This window comes from Lonchura striata, chromosome 3 (genome assembly GCF_046129695.1).
Source record: "Lonchura striata isolate bLonStr1 chromosome 3, bLonStr1.mat, whole genome shotgun sequence".
Taxonomy (NCBI): Eukaryota; Metazoa; Chordata; class Aves; order Passeriformes; family Estrildidae; genus Lonchura; species Lonchura striata.
Genome location: NC_134605.1, coordinates 29,093,342 through 29,107,705, shown reverse-complemented (window position 1 = coordinate 29,107,705; position 14,364 = coordinate 29,093,342). Strand labels below are relative to the sequence as shown.

General features: G+C 35.4%; 1 protein-coding gene across 1 annotated transcript in view; it reads left to right on the top strand.

The window, feature by feature from the left end:
• Positions 1–14,364, top strand: part of DNAH8 (dynein axonemal heavy chain 8) — a 118,508-nt gene that overhangs the window by 24,596 nt on the left and 79,548 nt on the right. Inside the window, exons 21-29 of the mRNA XM_077781753.1 lie at positions 1,133–1,252; positions 2,030–2,159; positions 2,887–2,996; positions 3,893–3,999; positions 4,945–5,005; positions 6,447–6,642; positions 8,195–8,385; positions 10,744–10,870; positions 13,847–14,082. Of these exons, the coding sequence (XP_077637879.1) occupies positions 1,133–1,252; positions 2,030–2,159; positions 2,887–2,996; positions 3,893–3,999; positions 4,945–5,005; positions 6,447–6,642; positions 8,195–8,385; positions 10,744–10,870; positions 13,847–14,082 (1,278 nt within the window). The remainder of the gene's footprint in view (positions 1–1,132; positions 1,253–2,029; positions 2,160–2,886; positions 2,997–3,892; positions 4,000–4,944; positions 5,006–6,446; positions 6,643–8,194; positions 8,386–10,743; positions 10,871–13,846; positions 14,083–14,364) is intronic.

The window sequence follows — 14,364 nt, the reverse complement described above, 5'->3', positions numbered from 1 at the left end:
TTCAACTTGGTATACTATGATTCTATGATTTAACATGCTTGAGGATCATTATTAGCTTTTTTTTTCTCAAGACTTTAGCTTGACAATCAGATTCCCTTTTGGCTTGGTGATTTAACTGTGTGACTATTATCTCTTCTATGAATATTGTAAATTGTGTCTTCTTTGGTCGGAGATTGCTAGTCACTGGTCAGTGTATCTAGTTCTTTTTATGTATGGCAGAAAATCATAATTATGATTAGTGCTCTGTTTGCCACTGAAACCCAAAGCTGGAAAAAGGTTGTCTTTGTTGTCAGAAATGAACAGTTTTGTAAGCCTGAGTATATCTAAAATAACCATATTTTTGCTTAAAACCACTATTTTCCTTAAATATTTAGGTTGTATGCATTTTTTAACTTCTCCCTCTCATATCAATTTAAAAAAATTAACCTTGGTTAGACTCTTGATTTCTGTGAATGGGGTGTTATTGTCAAATAGGAAAAAAGTGATGTGAAATTGAAGCATGAGGTATAGTGTGAAAAACAAGGTGGACTATCACAGGTGCAGACTATGTCAGATAAAGGATTAAAAGATGGACAGAAGTCACTTTTACTTGGGTTCTACCATGGTGAAAACCAATTCAGTGTAGTTGACTGTATGCTAATAATGCTGCAATTTAGAATCAAAAGCCCAGCAAAAACTGTGTTGACTAAAAGGAGAAGGACTGAAGATTAACCCATAAATAATTTACAGTAGACCCCGCTCTTGCCTTGCTGCTAGACATGTGGTCAGTATGATAATGAATAAGAATTCAATTATATTGGTGTAGCTTACTCTATTACTCTGTTTTATTTAATCTAGAAGCAGTGTACCTTGCATGACAGGAATGATCTAGTGTGTGACTTTTTGTTACTGCCTGTCTGCCTAAAACTATAGTTAAAGCAACCAGGATTCTTTGGGAGTCTGTCTAGTCATTGTAAATAACCCTTAAGTTAGTATAACTCTTGTTATTATTCACTTGGAGAATTTTCTACTCTGTAACATTCTTGCGTTTATTTTTCTGTAATACATTTTTTACCTGTTAGAGCTCTCTAAAATGGAATACATTATGCTTTAAAGATAAGTGCATGGTATTAATATGGTTTTCTCTTTTTAGGTTACTATTATAAGTGACGTGAGGATTGGTTCAATATTAAAAGAAATATCAAGTACTTCTTTAGTTAGCTTACCAGTAGACGGTCCTACCAAAATAGAGGATCTGTTAACAGACAATGAGGTGTGTGCCACTTTACATCTTTCAACTTGAATTCTAGGGCATGTTAGAAAAAAATGCCTTAGTAAATGAAAACAAAACTAAAAAAATCTCTATGTGGAAATACCAAACTTTATTTGTAATTAAGTTATTTTGGTTAAAATATTTTATATGAAGATACATTAGTTCTTTGGTATTTGAGATACTTTAGCTGTAGTATTTTGTAGATAATCTTATTTAAGTACTTTGTACTTAGAAGAGATTTTTTTATGTATGAAGGACCTCAGAGATATATAGCCTTTCTTCCCCGTATTTTTTCCAAATTGTTGTTTTTAAGGAGAAGGGGAAAAATACTTTCCAACAAGTATATTTGAAAATCTGAAATTTTTCTTATTACAAATAAGCTAAAAATGTATTAATTATAAAATCAGTGCAAGTAAATAAATTCATCAAGGACAGTTGAAACAGTATTTGGGTAATTTCAGATTCAGAGTGTCATCTCTCTTCAGTATTCAGGATTTTTTTTGAGCACCTGAAAGTAGCATTACATTTTGAAAATGTAATGGTACTTTTTAGGCATTAAAATGTAGTGGGCTTTTTAGGCATTAAAAATATAGTGATAATATAACAGAAGATTTTATAAATATGCAAGTATATTTTAATAAATATATATGTTTCATTGAAATAGTTTTGGTCTGATTAATACTATATTCAGGGAAATGTTTTGAATCTCCATGAAGAGAAACAGCAGTATAATAATCAGTGATACTAAGACAATGCATTGATATTTTTATTTAACAGGATTATACTAAAGAATGTTCTGAGTTACTGAACATCAAAAGCATGCACATTGAAGATGCTGTTCAAGATCTAATAGATCTATTTGAAAAGAATTATGAATTTCCATCTCTTAAGCCCTCAGAACTACAAGGTAGTGAAATCCAGTATTCCTCTCTTCTCAGATCTGTTAGCTATTTGGTACTGTCCGTCTGTTTTTAACTTTCTTGCCACAGCAGAATTATGTGCTTTGCTGGCTGGTTAGTTTAAATTAGTATAGTCAACTGCTGGCACTTCTTACTTCCTACTAGGCTGGTTTCCATTTCTTTGGGGTGTCTTACAAAGGTTTTAGAAGATCCCATATTGTTACAAGAGAAATAGTTTATATTTGGAGGAAAAAAAATCTTTTAAGGAAAAATTTATTTTTATGCTTAATCAGTAATGGAGCTCTTTACTTTCACGGGATTTTTTCCTTCTGGGTTCAGGTTTCTCCAGCTATAGAGGCATAGGCAGGGCCAATACTCCTTGTGGTTCAATAGGATGCAAACAGTAAAAGATGACACAAAAATACTTTTCTGTCTTTTGTTAAATTGTTTATGTTTATTCTGATTTTTTGGCCATTTTCACTGATATGTTCATGTCTACCTATCCATCTTTAGTAACAGCTTGGTAGTGCACTGTGTTTGTTAAGCTAAGGCTTATAGGCTGGACTCTAAAACACATTCCTGGTGTGAAAAAGTGTTATGAAATAAAACCAATTTTCGGTGATCCAGGTATTACTAAAATAAAAGTCAATATTGTTTTGCCTCTAGTGAGTGGACCACATGCTTTAAAGCAGAATATATATGCAATTACTTTTGTTTTTTAATTTACAGGAAAAGAAAAACGTATAGCATTTGAAGGTAAAGAAAAGGAGAAAGAAGAAACTCCTGATGAAGGATCTCAAAGTGAAGATAGCAAGGGCAATGATAAAGAAGAAGGGTTTAAAAAGGTATTTTGTGAAAAGAAGGAAATTATTTTTTGGCCAATTGGATTAGTGAACAGTATCTTGGGTTTTGGTAGCTGCATATCTATGTTACAGAAAGACATCACATGGACAGTATCAAATGTAGTGTACAAATGATGAAATAGCTTACTTAAAAAGGGCATTTAAGATGGATTTTAGTTTTCACTAGTATATTTCATATTCCAGTTATCACCTTTATTAGACAAATTCTTGACACAAGTGGTAAGTGTAAAAATTGGGGACAATGTGCCTAAGCCATAACACAGACTTTTTTTCTTGGGTAGACAGGATCTTTCATCCTTTCTATCTTTCTCTTCCAACTTCATCAACAAAGATTATCTTTGTACTTTTTTCATGAACAATGCAATTTCTTCATGTTCAGCAGAGAAGGAAAGTAGAAGAACAAGAACTTTCAAACTTACAATTACAAATGCAATAATTCTACAATGTTTTTTAATAGTGATAATTTCATGTTGTGGTATTTTCAGATTCTTAATCTCGTTGCATTTTACTGTATTTGTCTCTTTTTCAAAAATGGGTACATGTGTACCAATATTCTTGGTTTAGGTTTGAGACTTGGTTTTTTTTTTATTCTTTTCTTAATAAGTTTTTCTTAAGGAGTGTATTTCAAACAGATTTCAGTATTCTGTATCTGTACAAGACAAGTTATTTTTTCCCATACTGTATTCTCTTTTCCATGCAGCTTTTACTTATTTACTTACTTACAACCCTCCAGCTTTTCACTTCATGTTTTTCATGTAGCTCGCAGCATAAATTCCTTCTGACAAAATCTATTAGGTTTGACTTACAAAGTTTTTGCAATAATTTTCATGTTCCTATGTGAACACAATGCTAAATAATGTATGGTTTATTTATTGCAGAACTGTAAAGACTTAATTGCCTATTTCAGTCGCCGGCTGCTAATCAGCCTTCAGAAAGCAACCCGGCTGTCTTTGGATCGTATTAAAAGAAGAATGAGTGTTCCAATGTAAGTGGAAAATGAAGGATTCCATCAATAGTATACACTCTTTATTAATTCTTCATGATAATGGCAACATCCATACAAAATCAGTCTCCTATATTCAGTATGGTTTCTATAGATTCTTCTCTGCTCAGACAGGCATACAGTTCAGAGACAGAATTGTTTCAGTATAATATATTGTATATTGAAAAGCCTACTTGGAATTCTATAAGATAATTTATTTCAAGAAAGTGAAGTTTATGATGTTTTGTCATTAATGTTTGTTAAAGTCTGCATTACTTTTTTCATTTTCTACGGACATTTTTCATTAAAAATGTATTGAAATCCTTACCAAAGTCAATAGGAATTTTTTTGGTTGTTTCCTTCATATTTGTCTACTCTATCATATTCTTGAGTCTTCCCTTATTTGGTCACTATATTATACCACACCATTTAAAATTTTACTTTTTTCCATGTTTTCAATTTTAATTTCAGTTTTGAATAGGTTAACATCATGGTTTTTGTTATTTTGCACTAGCTTGTCATCTTTGAAACTTTTTTCCCGTTCTGTTGAACCCTAACCTAAAACGTAATGAAGCAACTTTTGCTCTTAATAGCTTGTTGCGTGTAGTGATCAATGAGACTTTCTTATGCCCTATTCAAAGCACTGGCAGAGTTCCATCATTCTGAATCTGAGAGATTAAAATCCAGAACCAGAAAATACTCTGAATAAAAAATTCTGAAAGCGATGGCTGGATCCAAACTAACCTTGGTCAGAATGGTGGAGCTCTAGCTATTTTCTTTATCCTTTAAGCAAGAAACTTCTCTAAGTTTTGGAAATAATACATAATTTCATGTGAAATTCTCCATATGAGTTTGGTCGGAGAATGTAGCTCAAAATTATATTTCTCAGATAAACTGAGGAGGTTTTGTGGTGAGGTGTTTATGATACATGTCAAAATCATTTTTCAGCAAATCTGAGGACATCACTCCTTTTTTAAAAGCAGAAGTACACCTTGATAGTCCCAGTCTGGTAAGTTTTATGTTATATATATATATGGTAAGATACACTTCTCTTAGAGTTATCTCTGCATTTGCCCAAGTGTGGGGTGTGGACACGCTTCCACTGAACCAGCATCTGCTCCAAAGGAGAGCACCTGCTCACATCTTTCTGTGTGCTGAGAGCACTGATGAAATGTGCTTGCAGTCCCAGTGCTCTGTCCTCTGTCTTAGTGGTGCTTGCAGAACCTTGCTATTTAACCTTCTGTGGTTTAACAATTACATTGCAATCCATGTTCTTTGCAGAATGATTACAGTTCTCTTCACATCTAGTATTTGCATCACTGCAACATCTTCATCTTGCTTTATTGTTATTGTTAGTATTATTAAACTCCTACTTGTGTAATCTAAATCCTTTTGTTAATTTCAATAATAAGCATTATCTTCGCTCAGTTTGGCTTTAGTCACCTAAATGAGAAGTTAGATGACTAAAATGAGGAGCACTGAACAAAATAGAAGATTCAAAAGCAGAAAAAGGAGCTGCGGATTTCTATGTACAGAGGAAAAAAGGCAGCTTGATTGCAAAGAAGTAAAGCATTAGATTGTTTTCCTTTTGCAGAGTAAGATAACTATGTGTCAGCAATATATGTTTTTTTTATTTTATGAGAGAAGGCTACAAAATTTCTCAAATGTCTTATAAAGATGAATGGGTTTATATTGAAATTACAATGAAAAAGAGGTGATATTCCTTTGACATTGAACTGGTGTTCATATCACCATTCTGTTATTCATTCACAGTGTGTGTGTGTGTGTGTACACATGATATATAAGTTCTGTCAAAGTGTAAAATGTTTACCTTGTTGATATTTGTAGAAGCATAATGCACCAAGCTCTACCCACTGCAAAGGAAGTACATCTCTCTTTCCAGTCCTCAAATGCTTGGCTGATCCAGGGCAGTAATCAAGTAATTCTGGGTAAAAATACCACTTTGCTAATGCTAATAAGAGTTTGCAAGAGCCTTGCTTTTATGTATGTGGCTGATCATACATCAGGCCCAAGAAGGGTAGGAAGTGGTGGTTGCACCATAGCATTCAATTTCTAATGCTTTGTGGTTCTAGAGTGTAAAACACAAGGCTTGTGATGTATTCCCACACATTATATAAAAGTCATTATAAAAATGATGCTTAACATGTTGTAGGAGTTTTTAAAATAGCTGTAAAAAATGCCAGTAAATCTTTGTGTTTTTATACTTGGTTGCCATTTCACCCACAGTATGAGTGCATAATTAGATGGTAGGTCACTACAGTATGTTTCATCTCTTTAGAAGCAATTCTGAGCCAGCCTGCTAAAGTTATACTTTCCAGTTTCTCTTCTGGGCTAAACTCTGCAATTCACTATGAGTGGAGTAATACTGAGGTCTCAAAAATGACAATCAGTTGCATTTATTACAAAAATTTTTCAACTGTTTTAAATAGGTAATTGTTCCCAGTTTAGATGATATACAGAATGCCATCAATCGCATTATTCATTTAACACTGGAAGTAAATCGAGGAGTCGCTCAGTGGGGACAGAGGCATTTGCAAAAATCTATTTTAAAAACAGAGCCAGGCACACAGCAAGCAGCTTCTGCAGGCTTTGGATCACAAGAAAAAAAAGCCAAAAAAGGGGAAAGTAAGTGGTTTGTTTAGGTGTTGTTTTACTTTTTATTTTACTTTTTGCTTTAACTATGCCATATATAAATATTTGTGAATAAGCTCACTTTTTATCAGAGAAGCCTACTGTAGATTATTTTACATTAATTTTGGGGGTTTATTTTGATTTAAGTACCTGTATTTTTCAGAAATAGCTTTTCAGGCTATTACAACTCCAAAAAACAATAAGAAAAAACTTTGAAAAATTCCTAGATTCTGAATATTTTATTTAACTTAAGGCAAATTAAGGTGTTTGTCAATCTTTTTACCTCCTTATTGTGGAATGTAGCCATAATGATATAGATGAAACCATAAACCATGCTTTTATACTAAATCTCATTGAAATATTGAGATACAGCAAGAGCCAGGTTTCAGGAAAGATTTCAATTGTTGGATGTATTCCTAGATTGGATTAAAAACACCTCAGATGTTTTTTCATGTGAACAAAAAATATTTAACTGGAGACAGACCTACATCCATTTTAGTCAAATACTTTATTTCTTAGTATTATTTCCAAGTGTCTCTCCATACATTTTGCAAGCCATCATAAAAGCCTAAATACATTTTTACCATCGGGTTTTCTTAGCTATTTGACTCAGTGATATGCAATCTAGTTATATCTTTATCATTCCTTGGAAAAGTTTCTAACATCTTGGAAAACTTTTCTTTCTGACAATCCAGAGCTGTTACTTTATTCTTTTACTGACAAGTCTTGAATGATTCTCACCTCTTTTAATGGGCTTCAAGCAGGGTGGCAGGAACTAATCCTCATCGGACACTCAGTCTTTTCCTCTGCTGTGTCAAAATACAGCATCAACAAATTACCATTTTCATCACCTTTAACTAGATGCCAGCAACACCTGGGGGCAAATGTTAATATTGCAGCAATGAGATTGTGGAGTACATGGGTAAGGATGGATGAATCTGAGCTGTTTCCAGTAAGAAGACCCCAGAAAAGGCCTTCAGAGTAAAAGAACTTGGAGCTGCCTCAAATTCCCCTCATTAAACAATGTATGCTGTGGGAAGGGTGGATTTTATTTCTTCTTTCACCGAAATCTGCTTCAAAATGCTCAGGAATTGTTATGACAGAAGTAGCTCATCAGATTTGAATAATATAATTTTCTATATTGACCCTGATTGTCTCAGCAATTCGTCAAAGAGTTCAAGAATTTTACACTGTTTTAAGCAGTATATACAATTTAAAAATTTAATTTTTAGAATTGTAAAAAATTATTAAATAATGTGTAATGTTTGGGGCCTTTGATGTTCTGCTTACAATTAAATTAAAATGGGGAAAATGAAATTTGTGAATGAAGAAGACTATTTTCTTTCCATTTGAAAATGTTCAGTTTAAACTGAATTTGCTCTAGCTATATAGTGCCTGGCATGAGCTAGCAGCTGGTACTTCACATTAAGCCATGTGACAGATGTTTGAAGACCATCATTGCTGACTTTGGTATGCATAGATTTAGAAGAGAATTCTAATCAGATTGTCAAGAGTTCATTGATTTATATATAATTTTATTTTGCAGAAGGAGGTGATGAAGTTATCAGAAAGCTGAAAAATTTTTATGCGGGTGTTGCAGAAAATGAAGCTATTACTAAAATAATTGTGATTCTTTCTTCTGCTGGGAATTCTCTAAAAGAAGGAGTTAGTGAAGTTCTGCAAGAGTTTGATAAATATAAGGTGTTGTGGACAGAAGATAAAGATACCAAATTTCAGGTCAGTTTAATGATTATCACTTACAGGGCTATTCTTCATTTATCCTATCTTTTGAAATCAGAAAACACTGGGAAAAATCAAGGGGGAAAAAAAAGATGCAGAAAACACATTTACAGCTGAAATTTTTATCTTTCTGTAGGAATTGTACTGTATCTGCTAATACAGATTAGCAGGTTCCTTGTTCCTCCCTGTTCTTACAGGAGAAGTAACACCATTTTATTTCTGCCTAAAGTAAATTTTTGCATTATGGTTTGCCTTTTCCTGCTTCTATGCCATTCTAGATACTGAAAATCTGGTAATTGCTTTATTTTGCTTGTGTAACTCTGGATTTTTGGCCACAAAAAACCAATCCAGTTTGATATGAGGCATGTATCTGTGCAAACACAGGTAGCACAGGGAATTAACAAGAGTTAGAGACATGCACATGCCTGCAAAGCTACTGGTATCACAGGGATATGGTGGGATCCCACCCATGAGTGGAGTGTTGGAATGGAGGGACACAGGCTCTTTAGGAAGACTAAGCAGGGAAGACCAGGTCAGGATTAGAAGGAGGGCAGGGACAGGTTACAGTGGGGATCTGCTGCAGGCTGCCTGACCAGGAAGTCCAGGCAGATGAGACTTTCTGTAGACAGACATGAGCATCCTTGCACTCACAAACCCTGATTCTCATAGGGGACTTCAACTATTCTGATATCAGCTGGAGGAGCAATACAGGAGGGCATAAGCAATCCAGAAGGTTCCTGGAATGATAGTTCCATTGATGATATTTCTTTGACCAAATAATTGAAGAGCCAATGAGAAGAGGTGCCATACTCTACCTTGTTCTCACCAACAAGGAGGAGCTGGGGGTGGGGAAGGTGAAGCTCAAGGGCAGTTTTATGCTGCAGTGACCATGAAATGGTAGAATTCAAGATGAGTTTATGTGGGTTAAAATCCCACCAATTTCAGCAGGGTTGAAAATTTTCTGTTAGCCTAATTAACATTTTAAGTCTAATGTAATTAATGTTACTAGCTTGATCTAGTTACTGCTGAGGAATTGGGTACTGCTACAATGAAAGCTTCAATAATGAGGCAGTTAAATTTCATACACACGTTTAATTTCTACATTTTTTCCTTTTCCACTATGCTAACTGTCCTAGTTTAGGGCAAATTTGGGGAAAACCCTCTGGAAGGGGTCCCCAGAAAACAAACCCCCACGGCCCTTCCCCACCCACCTGGTTCGGGAAAAAATTTTCTCTGAGAGGAGTGGAAAAGAACCTGTTTATTTAACAAACAAAGCACTCCCCAGCACCCAAAAAAAAAAAAAAAAAAAAAAAATTAACAACACCAGATGACAACAAAACTCTTTCACCACTCTGAAGAGATGAACAAGTCCAGAAAGTCTTTCCTGGGAGTGGTCACCCAAGTCTGGACGCTGGGGATTGCTCTCCTTCACTGGGGATGGCTGCTGCAGATCACGAAATGCAGGCTCTGGGTGTTCCTCGGTGTTTCCAGGTCCCAGTCCAGAGCAGGTTGGATGGTATTCAGGAATAGGAAAGGAAAAGAAACAGTCCAGAGAAAGAGTTGGACTGCTTAGCTAAACTAACTAGGAAACAAAGGCAAAAGCAGAAGCAAACTAGCAAGCAAAAGCAAGCCAAGCCAGCACTAGCCTTTTCTAGACAGCAGACGATGGGGGGAGGTGAACTGGCTGATAACAAGGCAAAACAAACCTTCACTTTCAGAGTCAGTTCTGAAAGCACAGAACATAATATCAAACATAAACAGAACACACGATTGGAGATACAAACACCATAACATCACTCTAGGACACTAACCCTTCCACTGCCTGTCTGGGTACTCTTGGTCAGAAGAGTAGAAGTGGGATAAAGCTTTCAGCATTTATTATTTGCCCATGCAGTGTAAGCATAATCAATAGAGGTCTTAAGTAACATTGCTGAATTGCAGCTTTTCAGAATCACAAAATGTTTCTACCCTTGAGTTCTGCTCAGAGAACTAATTAGAAAATATGTTTTATTATTATTGTTTCCCACATAATTTGGCTTATAAGGTAGTCTTTCTGTATGTGGGGGCACGTTTTTGATCTCTGTTTCATCACCTTTTTTCACAAAACAAGTAGGTCCTTAATATGTCTTGGTTATGTTTCTCTGTTGAATTTGGTTGCAATTTCCCGATAAGGTTGAGTGCTAGTGACAGAGAAATTCATAAACATTAATTTTATGATGCTAGCTAGGCTACAGAAGGCTAAAAACAAGTATATGAATGGTATATTTTCAGTAATTACTGAATTACAGTTACAAAATGTTTTACCAAAATTATGGAAAAGAACATTTGTTGATTGACATTTTAAACTACACACAGGAATTTTTTGCTACTGGTCCCTCCCTGTCTGAAATTAAAGAAGAAATAATTCACTACGATACATTTGAGCAAGAGATGAAAAATTTAAAACCCATTATTCTTCTTGGTCCAATTGAATTGCACACAGGTATGACATTTTCTTATCTTAGTATGTACAATAAGATAATGAGTAAAATAGTGAGACAGTCACAGACGATGCATAGTTTAAAGTGACCCAAAGGATCATTGAGCTCAACTCCTGGCCCTGCATAGCATCATCCCCAAGAATGACACCATGTGCCTGAGAGCATTGTCCAAACATTTCTTGAACTCTGTCAGGCTGGTCCCGTGACCACTTCCTTGGGGAGCCCCGTTCCAGTGCCCAACCACCCTCTGGATGAAGGAAAGTACGTTTTTCTAGTATCCAACCTAAACCTCCCCTGATGCAACTTCAGGCCATTCCTCTGTGTCACTAGTTACTACAAAGAGGATATCAGTGCTTGTTCCTCCTTTCCCCTCATGAGGAAGGTGTAACTGCAATGAGGTCTCCCCTCTATTTCCCCTTCTCCAGGCTGAAGAAGAGACCAAGTGACCTCAGCCACCCTTCATATGGCTTCCTCTCAAGGCCCTTCATCTTCATTGCCCTCCTTTCAATGCTCCCTAATAGTTTAGTATCTTTCTTATTTTGTGGTGATCAAAACTGCACACAGGACTCAAGGTGAGGCTGCCCCAGTGCAGAGCAGAGCAGGACAATCCCCTCCCTTGCATGGCTGTTGATGCTGTGCCTGATGCTCTCAGGACATGCTCAGACCGTCCTGGCTGCCAGGGCACTGCTGATTCATGTTCAGCTTGCTATCAACCAGGAGCCCCACATTCCTTTCTGTGCCACTGCTTTCCAGCATCTCATTCCCCAGTCTGTCCCTACATCCAGGGTTTCCCCATTCCGGGTGCAGAATCCAGCACTTCCCTTGTTGAACTACACGTGGTTGGTGATTGCCCAGCCCTCTGATTTGTTGAGGTCTCTCTGCAGGGCCTCTGACTTCAACAGTCAACAGCTCCACCTAGTCTGTGAACTTCCTTAGTATTCCTTCCAGTTCTATGTCCAAGTCATTTATGAAAGTGTTGAAGAGTATAAGGTCTAAAATAGATGTGGAACCCTCTCTCGTGGAACCCCTGGTCCCCAGTCTGATGTTACCTCATTCATTACAACTCTTTGTGTCCAGCTTGTGAGCCAGCTGCTCACCCATCACATGATGTGTTTATCCAGCTGTGTGCTTTGTCCAGAAGGATACTATGAGTGGCAGGTTTATTCTTGTAAATATGAATATATATATTGAAGTAAATCTATATATATTCCAATATTAATACAAATCACTGAAGAGACCTCACCAACTGTCAGCCAGGGCTCACTCAGATCCTTCTATGATATCTGTCATTAAAAAATCCTCCATTCCCTTTGTCTTCTCCGCTTATAAGTGTGGACACTAAGTTCTGTCATGAATGTGAAGTTTTGGAGTCTTTCCAAAGAGTTAATGAATATGTATTGACACTGATTTTATCATCCTTGGTACTCCTGCCTGACATCAGGTCAGCCAAAGATTATAAATAGCACTGGAAGCATAAAGCACCTTCCTTGGTTCTGGTGAAAGACCAGCACTTAACACCATTTATGCGTTTTTCACTCTCAGTGTTTGTTTCAGGAGGAGACATGGCTACTCAGTCATTCCCATGTTTAATATCTTGCCTCTCAGAACATTATGTTCTGAATTAAGCTGGTTATTCTGTGGCATTTGTGCCACAGCTTATTGTGCTAAGGATTCCAATGGCATTTATCCCTTTCTCCTCACAGGTTATTACAAAGCTAACACATCTTCTCTGGACCAACTATCTGATTGGTATCTAGTGACAACTAGAAAATGTGTCCTACTGCAAATATCAGTGTGGCTGTATTTCTAATGAGCAACCCTCTTCTTCTGACAGATTAGTTTGATTAAATTAAGAATAATCTGTAAAATTTGTCTTTCTTGCACATCAGAGAAGCAGAAAATAGCTGCTTTGAAAACTGGAGTTAATTTCAGGATTTTGGTGGTCTGTCAAACCTATTAATTTCAGTGAACAATCAAAAATGTCAGACTGCTGATTACACATTCTCATCCAGTTCCTGGATGCAGTTTCTTCTTAATGACACCACTCTGGAAAACTCTGTTTATTATTGTGTGACCAAGAGTAGTAAGAAAGAGTGTATCCAAAAGAATATGGATTTTGTTGATGGTCACCTGTGACCACTGCATCAAAGGCACCCGAGTCCTATAGGTTACAGAACAAAGATGTTACATGTCTTTTATGATGTGGGACAGTGGGTAGTTTCTTGGACTCAGTTTAGGTTTGGGAACTGATTTATTGAGATTTACAGATTTTAACTTCTGGAAGGGTGTGTTAATTTTCTTGAATTATCCCTGGACTTCATGAATCATCTCTTTAATGTTAATAGACACATTATTAAAGGAGAATCTATATCTGCTGCAAAATTTGTTTTGTGAGCTGTTTTATGCTGTTAGTATATTTTGCTTTCTTTTACTAGAGTACAAAATGCTGCCTAATAGAAACTTAATTTTTTTCTGAAAATAAATTTGAATTCTTTACTCTTCTGTCTCTTCAGTGTTGGTTTGTGATTATATATTAAATGCATATAACATGATGTGTCACCTTACAGTTTTAGCTGTGAACTGTTCCAAGCACAAATTTTGAAATCCCAAGATGCCATTTCCTTAGTGGGTATAAAGCATTTAAATACCACTGATCTTAATAAATTTCATTAATGTATATCAAAGATATTCTTTGAAAATCCATATTAATAAGTAGACATTTTGTTCTTTTTTCATCTTCTCTATGTGCTCTACTAGGTAAGCTTACCAATATGTTTTACAGATCCCATAATACCCAATAAAACAACAGAAATATATTTAATTATAGTTGAAATTGTTTTGAAAATTTTAAAATTATGTAATGGAATTGCTTGTCTGCTGTTATCTAATTGCTGGTAAAGAACTATATGTGATTTTAAAGAAAAATTTAAGATATGAATTGAGGTTTTTTTTTTTATTTTATTGTTTCTTAAAATCAGGACCACTGAAAAAATCTTTAACAATTGAAGCAAATTCCTGGAAGATGGTCCTCTGTTGCTATTTAAATGAGGAATATAAAGCAAAATTGCTAGACATGATGTCGTTTATAAATAATTATCTAAACAAATTGGCTCGACCTCTGATTGACTTAGATGATGTCAGATTAGCAATGGAAGCTTTATCTGCCATTCAAGAAAAGAGATCAGATATAGACATCTCTATGGGACCTATTGAAGTAAGATGACTTTTACTTTGTTATATTGGAAAAATATTATTGCTATTATTAATAATAATATATATAATAAGTGTCACAGGATAAGATAAACTTTGAACTCTAAAAACAAGTTCACTGTCTTTAAGGAACTAGGCTGCAGATGGGAAACAAAATATTAATTTTTGGTTTTTTATATCATAAATTATGAATCAGATAATTTAATATATTCTGTATTGATACAAAACAGAAAAAAAAATCTTTCTGAAATTATAATATAGAAGCAATCTAGGAGACAACATGTAG